The sequence below is a fragment of the Trichoplax adhaerens genome, genomic scaffold (genome assembly GCF_000150275.1).
Source record: "Trichoplax adhaerens TRIADscaffold_4 genomic scaffold, whole genome shotgun sequence".
Lineage (NCBI taxonomy): Eukaryota > Metazoa > Placozoa > Uniplacotomia > Trichoplacea > Trichoplacidae > Trichoplax > Trichoplax adhaerens.
The window spans coordinates 4,152,732-4,172,139 of NW_002060946.1; the positions used below are offsets into that span (position 1 = coordinate 4,152,732).

Here is a 19,408-nt window from a genome sequence, read left to right on the forward strand (position 1 = left end):
ATAGAATTGATTGACATCCCTTTCTGACGAAATAGTTAGCACAGGTGTTCATCTTCATTTCACTCTTGTCTTTCGTCAGCTATTTTATTAGGACATGAATAATAAAATTGGCTTAAAAGAGGGTTTAACGTCATCAACATTTTATTCTAAGATGTTGTAATACCTGTTCCTTTTACGTCAATACTTAATTTATTAAACGCGTTCTATCATAGACCATACTCAATTTGACAAAATCAGCTTGCATCATTATCAATAAAGAATGATTAAGCTCGAAACATGTGAAAGGTTTCTTATATTTTTGCCTATAATCATCCTAAATCATAAATTTATATTGTCTGCATAGCTATTATCAATTATATATATACACGGTATAGATAATACGAGTTTTATGACGTGTAATAAATGGGTCTCACAATAACTATCTTATTCAAATGGTATTTTCTAAAAGGCTTTTATTACAAGGTTTTAGGAATAGTAGAGCAATAATTAATTACTACAAGAATCTAGTCTAAAATCTAAAGTTTTCGAGCTCAAAGCGAAGTGAAGTCTCTTTTCCTCTGTGAGCTCATCTCTGCAGTTCTTATAAACATTTCGTTAAATCCGTTTATGATAACTTGATTTATCTACAATCAGACACGAGCTATCAAACAAAATACTTTTCTCTAATAGTACATCATTATTTTCTACAATCTAAATCGTTCTACTTAAGATATCACTACTCTTCTATTAACGTCTAGGCCCTTTCTCCGAAGGGCATCTTCATAACTACAGTATTTCTAGCTACATGAATCTTGTACCATAATTAGTCAACTCGGTATAAAGTTACTGAACCTCTGACAGGTCTACTGAGTACGACAAATGGTAATACTATCTGTTAAATGAGCACATTATCGTAAACCGTCAGCAAAGCGACGGGAGTTTGCACTAGTATCTATTCAAAGCAACCTAACTATATCAAATATAGCTATCCGTATAATCAAATATGGGTGCATCACTACATGACGTAAAAAATGATGTATGTGTGTATTCCTTAGAATAGGATTGCGGGAATATGATCAAAGTAACAATTTTAGAGAGCTTATCTTATGCTGATAAATAAAAACTTTTTGTTAAATACGTAGGTGAACATCTACTTTTAATTAATTCCGTGCAGGATAACCACGAAAAATATCAAGATTTTATTCGCACAGATAGTTTTATTCGACTATAATCCCTCCTATTATTATCATTAATACTACTAAGAATGGGCGCATTATTCTTTTAAACTTAGTAGTATAGCTACAGATATTACTATCTAATCAGATTTTTATACATTAAATAGATTCTAAATATCGAATAACAAAGCTTGACGATACGTATTAATTTAAAGGGAAGTCCACGTATATACTAGGCTCTTTTCAATTTGTATAGAGAACATTTAGGAATAACTGCCCAGTTTTAGCCTCTTCCTCTTCAATAATGATGTTTCATTTAATATTGAGTATAAAGTAAGTTTTGTAACGTTTGGGTACAGAAAATTAATAATACAATCTACTTCCTGGCTAATATAAATTAAGCAAATGGAAGATAACGGCAGTGAAATAAAAGTATTTACCAATTTGTAAAGTACTTGTCATTTTTCATTATTCTACTTTTCACAATAATGTAAGTACGTGGTATATTCGTGAAGAGATTCACATTATTAATCATTTATTATCAGTATCTGAACGAGTTAAAAAATGAAGGGAATATGTAACGGGAAATCAAACTATTTTTTAAAGTTATGGTGCGTAGGAGTTCTTAATATGAATTAAACTGTACAACAGCATAGTAATATAAAAAAATTTAAAATAAAAACAGGAACAATATCAAAACCTATTTTTCTTGCTATTTTTTATGGTTAAAGAATAAAAAAAGTAGACAAAGAGAAGGGACTACATTAAATAAATTAGTTAATACTTTCGTAAATAAAGCTAAATTGACCTCTAAAATTACAGTATTAGTTATAAAAACCCTTCAATGGTACTATAATTAATACAATATTAATAACGAATTTATTACCACAAACTTATCACTACAATCTATTTATTGATATACATTTCAATTTGGTGTATTACGATTATGCTAAGAATTTCAGATAACAAAGTATTGGATTCTCTTGTTAAGAATATAATAAATATAATTTTCTATAATTTAATGGATGGTAGTGTATACGAATTTGATGACGATGGTAAATGATATGTTAGGGTACTATCTATCTGAATTTTCTCTCTCAAATAGTTTGGCATACATATATTCTCCTTCTCTAATATTTCTGCCTTTACAATTTATTTAATCTTAAATACTTGAGTTTAAAAATGAATAAGTCTCTATAGCAGTAAATATACACTGCAGTATTTTTACTTCGTATGAAAGTCCCAATTATGCCATAATCATAAGCTTCCGTCGATAATTTCATAATTCTGAACACGGTCTTCTTCATTTCTACAACAAATAAGATTTATTGACAGTTTCCTTCTATTGTGAAAAATCTCTGAAATATTGCTCATTATAATTATAAATAATTGAGCATTAATGTATTATCTTCCTTCTTGATATTTCTGTAAAACCTGTTTTATCGATCTTATTAGTAAGCAAAATATCTATTATAGAATAACATTGATAAATTTTAACGGTGAATTTAAGTATTTAAGTATTTTTTCTTCCTTAATGACATGATAAAATTAATTATACTATAAAATTAAGGTATATATCAGGAAATAATTTAATATAATAAGACAGGCTACGTCAAATAGCTTTTACTTTAAAGACATTGGCTTAATCAACAGCAGGAATAATTCCTAAAGTATATGATCAACTCTCGTTCAGTATAATATAAAGATTACGCAATGGCAGCATATTATTGCAGACTATTGCTAATAATGTCGTGATGTCTGTATATTTGTCATAGATAATGTAGTAAAATATAAATGAAAATATGATACAAGAATTGATATCCTTTAGGGTAATGGAATATGTTAATAAGCATTCATGAATTGTAGTTTTAAATTGAGGCATTGTCTGTAGTTCATGATAAGTTGGTAAATATTTTCATCCGTATATTCAGATAGTTTAGTACATTTTAATCTCATAAACTCACATTTAATTTCAAGAGAAGTAAAATAAGTAGTTTAATTATTTTATTTTATTATCAGAACAATGGACAGCAGATTATTATTCTGTATAATTGTCCTTTTGCCATATTTGAACAATATTATCGCTTTACAAGTTGATAGTAAGGAAAGATATGATTAAAAATATTTCCGTAGTAAGTAACCACTCAACAATAGCGGCTGATTTGGTCAGGTTTAATAATAATCATGCTAAATAGATATGAAAAATTCCAAAGTCAAGATACCATCAACTCTGTTTTAACAGACAATTGATCAACGATGAAAATAGATTATTTTGGTATTGCAGAATATTGATCTAAATTTTGGATAACTTAAGTCTTATAAACGATAAGATATACAATAATACTCATAGGGAAATAAAATAATTTGTCACATCAAGAGAACTTTATGTAAAATATAATCTTGAATTATTTTCTATTATCTTGCATCAAAATTATGGCTACCATAGCACAGTATTAAGAGAATTAGCAAAAGACAATATTGCTCTTACTGAACTTAACGCAATGTGCTGACTTAAAGTATTGCCTTTAATACGGTATCAATGAGTCAATAACATTATTTATTGAAAAATGAATAAAATGTATCTATAAGGATTAAAAGTTTTAATTTTCCATCTTCAAATAATCTAAACATTTTAAGATTTATATCTACCATCAAAATAAACTCGGTTTTGATTTATAGATTGTTGACAACAATAATGGTCTTAGCGGAAACCATTTCATTGCTCTACAGAATAATAATTTAATCATTTCGCATGTTTACTGCCTAACTTAAAGTATTTTCTACGTAAAATGTTGCATAAGAAAACTAAAGAGACACAATACAATACGTCCTAAACCACTCATATATGAATTTTGCCACGCAAACCTGCCAAACTTTTTTAAAACCTAATGACATTATCTAATAGACTCTAGCCAAAATTATCTCTAGTTATTGCGAGTTTATTTAACGTATTTTAAAATATCAATTCGCTTGCTATTGACTATCAAAAGTCATTGCTCTCGTATTTCCAACAATTCTATTTTAACTGTTAACAATGGTAAACTTGCAACTTAATATAATATCAGTAGGCTACGTAGCGAGTATCAATTTAAATCGAAATAGATCTGATCTAAAGCTGATTAATAGTTTCATTAAATTCTATATTACTAGATGTTTATAATCAAGGTGATGCGATAGAATAGTAATCTTATTTCTTGACATAAATGCCAAGCATTGATCAAATTACAGGTTGCTATGAAATTCTAAATATTGCTTCCACCGATTGTTTATTTAGTCTCTAGATAAGCAACTAATGAGATATCGCGAATAACTGCAAATATTTATTATCTGTACTTAGCACAATCTGTGAAATTCATTGATAGCGAACCATAACGATATGACGTAGATCAATGGTTGTGTACTATGAAATTAAATACAATCAGAAGGATTATTTTTCCATGAGCAAACTATAATACAAGCAAATCATGGCTTTTGTCTTTACTAGTCTGTACTAGTTACAACTGAAGAAATATTAAACTGGTATTCATCTTGGCTTTGAACAGTTTCCAGTTCATTAATTATAGTCAATGAGCATAGTAGGGCTATTTATCCAAGAATGGGTTATGACAGGATAATATTAGTCAACAGCTATTTAAGATGTATACTAGTTATAACCAAATACAATATAGGACAAGGATTAAATTATTGATGACAGTAAACTTGTATTAGTTGACCTTAATTTATAATTCATAGTCGATACAATCAGCTAAGATTTTTGTCCAAGACTAGAAGTATCATCGTACCGCACAAACTAAGATTTACTGATGATCGATACTAGTTTAGAGTGAAAGGAATATGGGACGAGTGATAAATTGTGTAGCTATTGTATAATCAGTTCTTTGCTCCTTATTTTAATCAATGCGATATAATGTATTGGTGGAATACATGAGTATTAAACCACGTTAAATATTGCATCAGTACCTGATTGAATAAGATCTGTACTAAATACAATTGATCAAGCGCTGAGCTAAATTTCGTACTAGATGATGAACGAATTTTTCAGTCCAGTAGGCATTTAAGATATATACCGGTTAAAATTATGATAAACAATTAAACTATTTGCTTATACTTGTAAAAATAGCTTTGTTCCGTCCTAAATGCCATATGTAATCATCGATAATTACAATTAATGAAAGTATTCACTGAAATAGAGGACTAGACGAAGAGAGCAAAGAAGACGGTGGTTTAATGTTCTTTCCTACTCTACTCCATGGGCTGGCAGTTTGCACAGTGCTACTATTAATTAGATTGGATCGAATAAATCAGCAGCAATGCGGCGAGTGGTTAGTTTTGCTCAATATAGAATTAGTGAATTATTGCCTAAGCTTATGCATTTTATGAACCGTCAAATTGGTACAGATACTTACCTATCATACTATATGTTTTTTACAGTAAATAATTCTAGTTACGTAATAGCTTTTTATGCAAGTTAAAATGATCAAGAACAATATAGATGGCTAAGGAAAAGCTATAACTAAATATATATATATGGATAAAATTGATTATTATATAATAACAATGTATAGCTAAAATCGTCATTAACAAAATAAAAACAAGCATCATAGTAGACAGAAAATTTTTATCTATATCCTGAAATAAAATACTCCAGATTGTTGCTTTATGGTTTTTCATATGAAACTATAAATTATGAATAACGTTACATTATTTTATTTCTACCCTTCATAATACCATTACGGCGATCACCCTCCATTATGAATTGATACTTTTAGTAGTTACCATATTAATGAAATTAATTTGGTAAAAATGGATTTACTGAAGTAAATGGAATGAAGGAGTTAAAATATTAATTCGTAATACAAGTGTGAGTATATAATATATTGTAAATTTAAATAAACTAGACCATTGACACCCTTGATAGGTACCATACTAATGAGATTAATATAAAGAAAAATTGATTTTTAGAAGTAAATAGAGTCGACGAGTAAAAATATTAATTCGTAATACAAGTATAAGCAAGCATGCGAGTATGTAAGATGCTGTAAACTTAAGTAAACAGACTTAATATGGCTCCTATTCACATTGTAATGAAACTAAAGTCAACTGAATGACATTATTATAAGGCCAATACTGAATTCAACCTGTTTTAGTATGCTATTTTCCATCTTGAATTATAACTATCCATATGCACTAGTGGAACCGGCGATTATACTGGAACCATACAGAAATTTATCAATCTGATTAATTGACCTTATCGATGAATAGTCTTTCAATTAGAGTCTGTTGTTTATATCAATTTGCCATGATATTAGGATTATCTCTATGTTGTCACGAAACTAGTTGATCCTTTTTCCCTTTTTATTATCAAGCCAATGTATAGTAAAATGAAGACTATGCTATTATAAACAGATGTATACGTATCCAGCTGCCTGAAGCAATTATTATGATTACTATGATTATTGCAGCGTACGCGATGGTGTCTTGTTTGTAGATAAAGAAATTTCTAATTTATATTTTATCTTATTTTCATATTGTTTCCCCAACTGGAGTGTTTGGATTGCTTGTATTTCACATGCACAATATCACAAGACAGCTGTTCATATTTAATCATGGTATTATATAATAACTTCTACCGTATAAATTTTTCTGATTTGTTCAATCCATTCACACTATTTCAATCGCCCATTTTATACTAAAACTATTATTCAACTATGATAATGGTGATACCATGAGCAAGATTGTACGAGTATAGTAGGATTTAGTACAATTATTCGTTAATATTCCAGTCGTAATAATTTACTCTAACTATCATTGATTATTTCATGCAAGCTGATAAATTGTAAGTATGATGCTCAATTCCAATAAAGCTCGAAATATTACCATCACGACACGTTACCTATTAAAATAGAATAGTATAGAATCAGTTGATTTTATCTCTATATTTTTATCAACCTACGTATTATCTATATTTAAATCAGATATATAATTTAAATTTTTTGTAATATATGCTTCCATCGGGTTGGATAAATTGCCAATAAAAATGGATTATCAATTGTTATACTTATTATTGAAGCAAGTACCAACTAGATTATGAATCATATTTGACGTCAAAAATTGCTCTCTTCCTTTCTGTTTTATCTATTCTATCATTCATACAATAGCCAACATAAATAATTATTTGTATTTTATCCATTCGGCGTCAATCTTTACCTCTTTCTCGATATGGATGTCTGTCATTTCTTTTTCTGTCCCTTATACTATTATGATAATGGTGGTGATTGCGAACGGTAATAATAATGACTATCATAGTAGTTTACGTATTAATCACGTATAACTTCCTTCCTATAAAGTAACCTTATTTGAATTTAAATAGACCATATTGATACACAATTAGAAATAGAATATCATTAAAATACTGAATTTTCTATGCGCCGTGAGTTGTGTATTAATACAACTCTATTTCTATTCAAATTATTTGTATAGGAGGGCATCTTTAGCCTACATTGTATGGAATAAAATTGAGTTCTTCCTTATTTAATACTAATATCTTATTATGATCGTTACACAGAGAAACAGGATGACAAATTCTATGACTTTTTTAATCTTGCTCTAAATGTTCTGTTTCAGAGAGGGTTTTCTCACACATTTAAAGTTGAAGAGAAATTCAATTGTTAACATTACCCTATTCTGAGTTCATTATCAACGCCATAAAACATCATTTTACTCTAGGTAATAGTATGATAATCATGATCTATCTATACAATACAAGGTAGGTTTATATTATTTATATTATAAATGTGTAAGTCGAATTGAGATTCTATTTGATTTGTTTATTTACCCTATCGACCTACTTTGTGTCTCTATCTCTATGTATTTGTGATCCACTATACATATAATATATTCAACACAATTTAAAGCTAGCAGCCTGTCAAATATCCATGGCTATGATACAATATGTCTATCTTGTTTCAAAATTTAAAATTATCAACTAGTTATTGTTATTATCATGGAAAATTGAAAGTTATACGTACGAACAGTGAATAGAAGAGGAGATTGTTATATTCAAATGGATTATAATATGGTGGCGAGACGCAAATATTCAAATGTTATCCTATTCAATAATAACCATAATAATTGTTTAATATCCACAATAAGGATAGACGTAAGCATAATTAAAATTAATACAATGGTGTCATATTGGAGCGGATTAAGTGGGCAAAGTGTCATTGATGTCTTACTATATGATATTAAAAGTTCTCATCATTGATTCTCAATGTACATAAAAGGTCAAACATTGTCATTTCCATCATACTCCTTTCACTTGCAAGACGTATCCTATCTTGAGCTAACAAGAAGTTCATTTCAGTAACGAGAGAAAAGATTATAGATTGGCAGTATTTTTTGCTGATTAGCGAATTCAACAGCGAGATATGAATCCAATTAGACGATCGGTTCAAGAATACGGTAATCCATACGGTCATCATCATCATCAATCGAGTAGCTATAAGAAAATTACCAGCAACCTAAGTCTTGGTAATAATCGTCATGGTATTGCAAGTAGCAGCAAAAATGGTAGTAGCAGCGGTAGTAATATTGGTACCAGTAGTTATAACCATTCAAGTCATTTACCTCTAGTGACAAGCTATCAATCCAATCATCCTTACTTTCTTGGTCATTTACCTCCATTTCAAGATTATTTACAACGTGTTTGGATGAATCGACCTGGTCGACGATGTTCTTCTGCTATTTCTCGATCATTACATAATAAAATTGTCGATTATTTACAACATAATACCAGTACCACACCAAAATTCAAATATTGGGTCAAGAGTAAACGATTTACACTCATCAATAGCTATTTAGCAGTCCCTGCAGGGACAGGAAGAAAAAGATCCAAATCTACAAATAAGTTATTTCAGCTAAAATCATCATCGACTAGTAGTTCAACTCAACGCTCAGGTAATTTTATCCATGATCCCATATGGTTATGACTAGCTTTTTTAGCACAAAATGTTCTTGATTACTTTATACGGTATATCTATCTTGCTGTACCACACTGAAACCGATTATTCTTGCTTGACTATAAGTATAGTACTCTAAATTAATCATATCCTAAAAGAGATTATTCCTATATGTACGTGTGCATGATTACTTTTATTTACAAGTAGTTCAGAGGTTATGTCTGTGCTGTATATTGTTTTAATGTACATATTTGGTGCAAATATTATATTCATTTCAATTCATGTATCGGTACTTATGTTCCTTTAAGAAAATATCATTTTTTTGATTGATCTTGGATAGAAACAGCGATTCGAGGTTATCGTCGTGTTGCTGTCATCGAAGACTATGAAGAAATTATCCAACGCTATCACTGTATTGAACATGAACATGCTGGAATTCGACGGACTTATGAAATGATATGCCAAGATTATTCTTATTTTCCTCGAGCAGTGGTAGCTAAATATTTGGAATTTTGTCCAATTTGTTCGCATCGCAAACAACATGAAAGTACAACAACATCAAGTATTACAACAATATCAACATCGATACCTGCAATATCCAATCCATCAACATCCATAGCGGTTATATCCGTGGCTACTGAAGCTATTAACAATGCGGGGAAAATGGATAAGATTGTAAGTAGTGGCAATATTATGGCTGCAACTACAATATCTAGCCAATATAACTTGCGTCTAGATAGTTTTATGGCCACTGGTAATATACTTTTTATTGATATGACCCATCGACCTGATGAATTTCATACTTGGATCGGGTGTTATTTTGATTCATGGAGTAATTATTGCATACTCTTCCCTCTAAGAAATCGTAGTCCACAAGAAGTTAGCCGTAAGTTAAGTAGCCATATCTTTGCTATCTTTGGATTACCTAAATTATTGAGATGTCAGCTTGATGGGGATTATATCCAAGAATTAGTAGATCAACTTCATCAACTATGGACTATACGAAAAATGAATATACATATTGATCAGGTTAGATTAAATCATCATCCAATCATTCACTATATTCAACATCTGCTAACGATAGCATCAGTTGATAAGTGGGTTCCCAATTTACCCCAAATTCAATATAAATTAAATAATACAAGTGCCAATACCGGATGGACTCCACAACAAATTGTCTTTAATATATTACCAACATGGATAGCAAGTAAAAGCTAAAATTTGCTACTCATAATTATGATATATTACGATAACATTGATATAACATATACGGCAATCCTTAAGTTCATGCATAAGCGTATTTGTTAGAGCTCTACAGATAAGTGAATATAATCTATCGCAATATTTATTCTCATTTGTCTACATATATAGCTTATATGGTATACAATGTGTGCAAATTACTTAAAAAGATTAAATAGTTGAAGATTTAATATTTTATTGATGTAATAAGTAGGCTAGAAACATTAAAACATCTAAGCTAATTCTATAAATACTTTCATAGCCACTTACATCGCTATTATAATATCAAGTTATAAGATATTTCTGCGCAGAAATATTTTCCATTCTAATAATCGAATGCATAAAAAGTGATCTTTATAAAATTTTTTTACAGATCATGCATGATTTCTTATAACCTAAACTGCTCTGACCTACTAAATTTTATCTTCTACAATCGTATTATATTTGTGTTTACAATAAGAAAAGATTTTTTTTCGTTCTCTATCTCAGAGTTTCTTCATTTGACAGCCAATTATTAATATTAGCGCAATATCTACATGTATGACATATCGCTTTGCTGTTTTAAAATATTTAAAGCTTCCCTTTACAAAAATAAAGTTCAAGATTTTACTCACTCTATAACGATTTATTTCTTACTATTTCTATAATCCATTTAATGAAACCCATTATAGTCTCATACTAAGATAATTATTCATCTTATAAGCATTAAGAAAATCAGATTGTAAGTGGATACTGCGATCTGTCACGCAAATTGCCCTACTCCGTGAGCGGCCTTTTATTCTAGGTTGATTTGTGATTTAATAAGCTTAATTTCTATTATTTAAATATGTAATCAGTCAGAAGGACCCTATATCTCTGAACATTAGTATTGCAGTTACGTATTTTTAAATTAATGGAGCTGAGGTATATTTTATCACGGGCGTATCTTTACTGAAACCATCTCTAGACGAAAAAGACTTGGTACATTGAATCTATAAAGGTAACATGTTTGAGAATCATTAGTAACGAATAATTATTATAATCTTAAATAGCATATAATGTTATCTTTATTAATTTGGTCATAACCACCGTGGATGAAAATCACTTACAACAAAGAATTGAAATACTGATATGAAGATATAGATTAAACTAACAACCTAATATCGATATCCTTTACCTTATGATTTGAATGATGGTAGTTTAAAATAAAATTTCTTTCTTTAAGTACCATCATTAGTCGGTTACAGTTATTGGCAGTTAAATTAAATAGTTTGACTACTATTCTATGGTACTGCTATAGGCAATTTTTTGAAGAATTTCATTGAATCGCTATTCGATAACATGCTACCTGGCCTTGTGCATAACTTCAGTCATTTATCACAATATCCTTGAGTAAGAAATTTTGGGGATATAATTAATTACTATCGAAATTTTAAAATCCTTAGGGTATATGATATGATTTTATTTAGTTAGTTTAAAGGCCTTAAATACCGTAAGGTATAAATAATGTTTTAATTAACTAGGGTATAAAGCATTAACATTGAATCATAGAGCATAAAGTGTAGATAGTGGAAATTTGATAGAGATAATTTGTAAACTTAATAAATTGAAATATTTATACAGCCGTCGTTCGAACGATTTTAAAGTAACTTCTTGTCCTAGCAATCTTTTTGCTAGAATTTTTAAACTCTAGCCTATCGCATAATACCATAGGTAGATCTAATATGCGTACTTTCTTTTCCACTAGTTACAACGGAGCGCAATGATACATAGATACTAAAGTAAAAATAGCAGTAAAGATTTTTAATTTTTTCGATATTTTAAATGTCATTTAGCTGTCAGAGCTATCAAAGAAACTATCAAAGGTGGTCATCGATCCACAATTTATATTTAGCGACTACAGTACTTACTAAGATCTCAACTTTATTCTTTAATCGGCAAGTTTTTTCTGAAAACTATTCTATTTAGTAATTTATACATTATTTAAATCGAATATCAAAGAAAATGTGTCTAGAAGTAAAGCTAAAGACACTTGTTTACGAGGTCATATGAATAAGTTTTAGAACTCGTATAATTATCATAACGGTAGATATAGCAACGATTTCTGCAGAAGCTTGCGTTTGGAAACTATACTCGGTACTTAGTGTATTGGCTAATATACTCGTGCAGTACTACACATGTTTATTTAACAAATAACAATATTCCTAGTATGTTTCATGATTTACAAATTGAGTTATTTGATGAGTAAAAATCATAATATATAACGTAAAAATTAAAGATATTGATGAGGGTAACCAATATGCACAGTGGATTGCCTATATTCAAAAATGGTTAAAAATCTTTAAAATACGATATCGAATATATTTTTGTCAATTCAAATAAAGAAATTTAATTTCATTTGTCAACTATAAGACCTATCAACGTTTCTACAAGTAACTTAGGACTTCTTTTTATTTTTTTGAAGTCAAAAGGAATAGTCGTTAGGATTTGGACCTTAAAGCGCATCATAATGTCAATACACATATTTCAAGCTGTATATGTAAACACATTTTATTCGCTTCAATTTCAAGTGACGTTCTGTAGTAGGCTATAAAATACTAATTTTTCGACAAAATGTAATATCTTGATACATTAATGGCCCCTTTCATTTAGGTACGACTGAAGATTGCTTTGTCATTGCACTCTTATATTATTGCAACCTACTAGGAAATCATAAGAAGAATCGTTTACGTATTCATAATTATTAATAAATCTTTTTGTTTTTCGTTATGACTAGAAAATACGATAACTAAAATTATATAAAACCTGTCTTACTTTAACTACTCCTGTATCCAGACTTCACACCAGAGTCTATCAAAGATTACATCGGACTATAGTTGTTTTACATCAAAGGATATACCGGTATTCGATACCGAAACTATTGAGATAAAAGAAAAATTTATTCAAGCTGAGTTTATTATTGGTGAGGTATGGCTATAGTTATCACATTATGAACAAGACCGAAAACTATCATTATTACTGGCTAAACTGAGAAAATAATTCTTGTAATTTCATCGATTGATGATATTAAGCTTCGTTCTTATTCGATGTTTTCATAGTCGCCTTTGGGTAATGGGGTGAATATATAACAAGGAAATAATCGTATTAGTTAGAATGGTGTATTAAAATATAGCTGGAGTTGATGATGAATTGTTGCTTTCTTCTTTCAGAGCTATACTTCTGAAATCGTCAGGCCTCTTCTAATATAATATTGCGGATGCCACTAGAAATGATTTGGCGCATTATAACAATATCCAACTATACCGGTAACCATTTGTTGAAGTTATTAAACTGTCGATGTATCGCATAGGAATTAATAAACTTACCTAGTCTTCGATTAAAAAAATATCGTTATTTCCGTAGGTTAACAATTGTTTCTACCTTGCATGATCTAACTTAATCAATGTCATTTATATGTATCGAAGATTGGTAGCATTATTTTAACATGTGTACTATTAGCTTCCAAACGGATCATCTAATTGTTGATGTCGTATTGAATTTCCGCTTACCCGTTACCGGCATCTCTTTGTTTTAGGTGCTTATCCAACCGGAAAATGACCTCAAGGGCGAGGTATTGGGAACATTGATTAATGTCTGGTGGAACAAAAAATCGGATACACGCATAGATAAGATTAACTCTAGCAATAATGACCATCAAAATGAGTGAGAAACTGAGGGTACATTCAAACAAGGCTCGATTAATGAGGTGATTATAGTGTAGTTCTATTTGAAAGCATTATCTTTAATTGCAGGCACGGATAGCCTACTAAGTCCTAGTTATAATAGAATTTTTTCCAGTAGATAATAATGCTGCTGTTTTTGGTATCATGCTCATAATTTGCTTGGAAAAGTTCGTAGACTTTATTACTTCAATTACTGATCAGCTCAAGACATGGTATTACTACAGCATAATCTAGAGTATCAGTGAGTTCTTGCTGACAGGGTCACTTTATATGTTCGAAGAATTTTCTATAGATCGATTTGAGATCGTTTAATACTGACTTATTGGACTAAATCATTTTAACAATCATCAAAGTATACGTGATATCCTCTATGATCAATATTTTAGTTTAACAATTGGTGGATATTTTTACGTATGTGAAAGATGCAAAAAGCTAACAACGGCAATTTTTCTATAAAAGATGGCATCGCTTCTTTATAACGTTTGCTTCTCAGAGTTAAATAAGTCTATTTTCAAATTAGGATACGATGTATTGTTATATGCGATTCTATCCTTTCGCTATCGATATAGTAAATACTGTACATGCTATCAAGATAATCCTTCTTCGTTCTTGTAGAATTCGATATATTGACTGATGCGACGCAACTCTAACCATATAAATGATGCTAATGACAAGATATAATGTAATGTACCATACATTGTCTGTAATTATAGCAATTTATGAATGCCTCTTCAGCTCTCTCTCTACGTATATTCACATTGGACGAATTAATAGGAAACTGGAAGCATGTACTAGAGTGATATATCCACTATAGCTTTACATTTGTATTAAAGCTCTCCACTAATTCCTATAAAAGTACCGAATTTTTTTATTAAATTTTTATTATTTGCATATCCAGCGATGTAACAAGACAGAATTGTAATATACTGCAATCTATCTGCATACAAGATCACAGAAATCAGTCGATAATAATTAATTATCTGAAACGCATTCTATAATTCTTCTACACATGTGGATTCTAATTCTCATCAAATTGTATCATGTTTAACTAAGAACCGGAAAAGTCCTATTACTTTGTTGCTTATTTATAGCATACATAAGGTGAGATATAATGTTTAGGATTGTAAAGATATTAGAAAGAAATGAATTCCTATAGCCGTTGTGGATATTTTTTCTATAAATTGAAACGTCGCACTGAATACGTCTGCTGACATAAACTATTCGTTGAAATTTTTTATAAAATACTATTTCTTATGAGATATTGATACATGTGCGTATGATATGGATGACAAAATGTTATTTGGCAGTAACTAACCACAACGACTATCACAAGAATTACTTCATTTATCTTTGGAATAAAAATTGAGATACGTACAGAGTTTATTGATTATTTTATCTGAAGTCATTCATAGCTTACAACCAAGATGAGATAGAAGTTACAGAACAAGGTTGCTATTAAACGTGTTAATATCAGTACTTTAAATTAGACGGTAAAATATCAAATAGTTCTATCCTAGGTTATCGCTTGATTTAATTAAACGTGTTTATATGTCTATGACGAAATTTAAACACACAGTACCAACATAAATCGACAGAATCTCATTTTATTGCTTGCTACTATAATATTTAGCGGCTCATTTGTTGCATAGTGTTTAACTACGGTACATTTTTGGTCCAAATTTTAAATTAAATTACATTTTTAAAAAATTTCTTGCTCCTCTTGAAACAGGTAAATAACATGATGATATAGGAGTGTATAAATTTCGTACGGATAAGTATTTTATAAAATAATTTTTAATAAGTCTGGATATCTTCGCCACTTTATTCCTTTACGTAGGTATATCACTTTTTGACGAAGACTAGACGAAATAATGCTCAGACTACATGAAAAATTGAAAAGTATACGTACTTTTACCGTATCTTGCATTATTCTTACCCATGCAAGCAATCGATCCTATCTTATGTTCTATATTTGAAAAGAGTAATATGAAACTAGAGCCTATTATAAGTACTTGTCATGGTAATCGTGCCGCGACAAGTAATCTTATATATGTAAATTGTTAATAAATATAGAATTGTTAAATAAATTCAATTTCTGGTAAGAGCTAGTGAATTAGTTTGATACTTAACTTATGAGAGCTCAAAAGTCAGAATGTGTTCGTGAATAATCTTGCGTTACATGCGCTCTAATATATTTTAAAGTAGAGCATAAAGTTATACAAATTTAGATCTAAGAATATACCACAGCGGATATTGTTTAGTAATGTTCAATTCCATTTATATGTTGTATACTCTGTAGCTGCTTGCGAATAAAGTTGAAAGATGTAAAAGCGAGTTGCTTTTATAATAAAGAGAGTTCTAGATTTGATCTTACAGTAGTAAAGACTGATGTTTGTGTTTAGCTGCAGTTGGAAGTAGTTCCTGTGTTACAAAAGTGGTTGTAACAGTACTGTATTTCGTGCGTGAACTAAATCTATAGCTTCACTGTTTGAAGATACGAATAGGTGTGATCTATTAGAACCCAACTCTTAATAGACATTATATAAAGCGCTAATTTTAAATGTATAGTCTTCACAGTTACTAATAACTTAACTATCGAAAAATTGCAAAGAAATAATCTATCACGTATTCTTTAAGAACATCATTAATTAAAATTTAAATTTTAATGTAAAATTGTTTATTATTTTGCCTGTTTTTGTGCGAATGCGATTAAGGAATTTAATTCATTAGTCATATTGTATTAGTAAAAATGATCTAATGAATATTTTCATGTGACTAATAATATAAATTAGTTAAGTTTTGCATTATAATTGTTATTACAGTTTAAACAATCAAGTTAAGAAAATTAATTAAACGAAATGTTAACTAGGCTTAGCAATTATATAATTATTAAAGTTAAAAAAAAATTAAAATTAGACAAAATCAAACTGTATCAGTCAATTCATTTTCATCAGCTAAATGGGTTGACATTTTTTAAATTTCGGAAGTTATAATTGACTGATATCTTCTTATAATATCAGTTCGTGACAGTATGATGTAAAAATATTAATCTACCTCTTCACAATCAATTATGAAGCATGAAATTAGTAGATGCAGTATAAAAAGTGCTCAAGTTCAACTTGTCGATTTTGTGTTGAAAAATTAATGATGTACAGCAAACTCATTAATTATTTTTAAGTGATGGCATTAGGAAAGTCTAATTAACAAATGTCCTTGGATGATCTTCCATAATAATAAAATAAAAATGGCATATAGAAAAAATTACTAATTATCTATCTTAATTCATAATTCAGCTATAGGGCTAAATTGATGATATGATTAATTAATTATATTAATTATCAATATTGGCAATCTTAGTTGAATATACTATCGTTACCATATCTATACCTATTCATACGATATCTGTTTGGATAAAGTAATCGTAAGAAAATAGGAAGTAATAGTAGGAAGAAAGTCAAGAAACAAGAAAGGAAAATAAAGATTTAATGGTAAGGTGAGTATTTACTTTAATTCGAATATCTCATGCATCGAAATTATTCTCTATCCAATATATTAGCAGTGCCCATACTTGCGATCAGAAAGTTAGAAATTATGGCTGTAGTCCTATAGTGATTATATATTCCGTTAAGATGAATACCAACGTATAGACTATATACCAAGCAGAGTAGTTTATGCCGATAATTTTATTCTTTTAATTTACTATTGGCGTTAAACCTTGTTTAGGTGCGGTATTTATCAGCTTGAAAACCACCGTAACAACTAACTTTATGTGTTTACTTTAATAGTAGCCAGCAAAGTTTCTAGGTCTCTTTCTTCTATTTCCATGATAATAATGGCCATTAGAGGCAGTACGTTTTGGATGAGTGAATTTGTCATGACTATTCCTTTCGTAATAATTATTGCGTGTGTTCGAATGGTGATGGCGATATCGATCACCATTATTATTATTGTCTAGTCGATGGCTATTACTATCATGGGAGCGCATATCAGAGGTAGATTTAGAGTGCCTATTGCTTTCATGAATTTGATTTTTCAAATTGGTTACAGAATTCATTAAAGAGGATGCCGCAGGATTAGTAATAGGATGAACATTGGTTTTCGATGGCTTAATATCTTGACTATCGTTATTTTTATTATTATTTTGCAATCGGTTTTCATTGGGTCGGTGATTGGATCCAGACAGTTGAATATCCCTATCATGATAGTTATTGATTGCATTGGTGGATGTTGACGAATTGCGATGATTCACATTATTATTATTGGTATTAGCATTGGTGTTGGTGTCCATATTGTCGAGATGGCCATCATTAGCTCGAGTTGCAGTTCCTTTAGCATGATAGGTACTAAGATGTTTCTTAAGTGAAATAGCACTAGTAAATGTCATCGAGCATAAAGAACACTGTATTAATCCATGTTGACGATTATGTTCATCAAGTTCAGTAACAGTATTGAATTTTTCCGAACAAGTTGAGCACGGATAAACTTGAGAGCCATTACTTTCTGAATTACTGGAAATATTAACATCAACTTCATCCACTGAGTCAGGATTATCGATTCCATGTTGAATGATCAGATGGCGCTTTAAGGATAATTTATTACTAAAAAATTTTCTACAGTAGCTACATCGATAAGCGCCGGAGTGTTTCTTAACATGTTCACGTAAATAATAAACGCTAGTAAAGGATTTCGAGCAAGAATCGCATGAATAACGTAATCGGCCAGAACGTACAGTAATTGCAGAATCCTTATTGATATCGTTATCATCGTTTTTATCCATATCTAATTCCTGTTGATCATCATCGCCTCGATCATTGAGTAATTCTTTCGATTGGCGAGTAATCATTCTCCTAGTAATCATACCTCTTTCAGGTTCTGCATCAACTAGATGATGATTTATATCGACGTGATTACTTCTATGATGGCCTTCTGTTCGCGCAGCTTTACCAATTTCCGCATCATTTTCTACTTCCTCATCATCATTTGTATTAACATGGTTGTTCTCATTCGCATGCCCATTACTTGGATGCACAATTTTATCTTGATAGTCACGGCGTGTTTGAGTTTGATCCTGATTGCTATTTTGATTGGCAAATAGTGGTACATTACTCTCATCGTAGTGATTTTGTCGTGTCATTGCCATTCCATTGGTGTTATTACTTGTTGCAGTAAGATGGTGATTTTCTTCAATAGGATGAAAGCGGTGATTGGTGATCGTATTGACCATGTTAACATCTTTACTCGATGGATTAGAAGTCTCACGATGGTTAAGAGGATGTTGTGCTGGTTGTGGTTGTTGTTGAGTTTGTTTAACCGCTTTTTGAAAGCTGTAAAATTCTTTTTCATGATATTTTTTCAT

The 19,408-nt window shown here is 30.1% G+C and overlaps 1 protein-coding gene across 1 annotated transcript; it reads left to right on the forward strand.

Moving 5' to 3' along the window:
* Positions 1–8,581: 8,581 nt before the first annotated feature.
* On the forward strand, positions 8,582–10,330 carry TRIADDRAFT_55648 (uncharacterized protein; the record flags this gene model as incomplete). The annotated part of the gene is made up of 2 exons (XM_002111495.1): positions 8,582–9,110; positions 9,453–10,330. 2 exons carry the CDS (start codon positions 8,582–8,584, stop codon positions 10,328–10,330), a joined length of 1,407 nt encoding a protein of 468 aa, XP_002111531.1.
* Between the last annotated feature and the right edge of the window lie 9,078 nt (positions 10,331–19,408).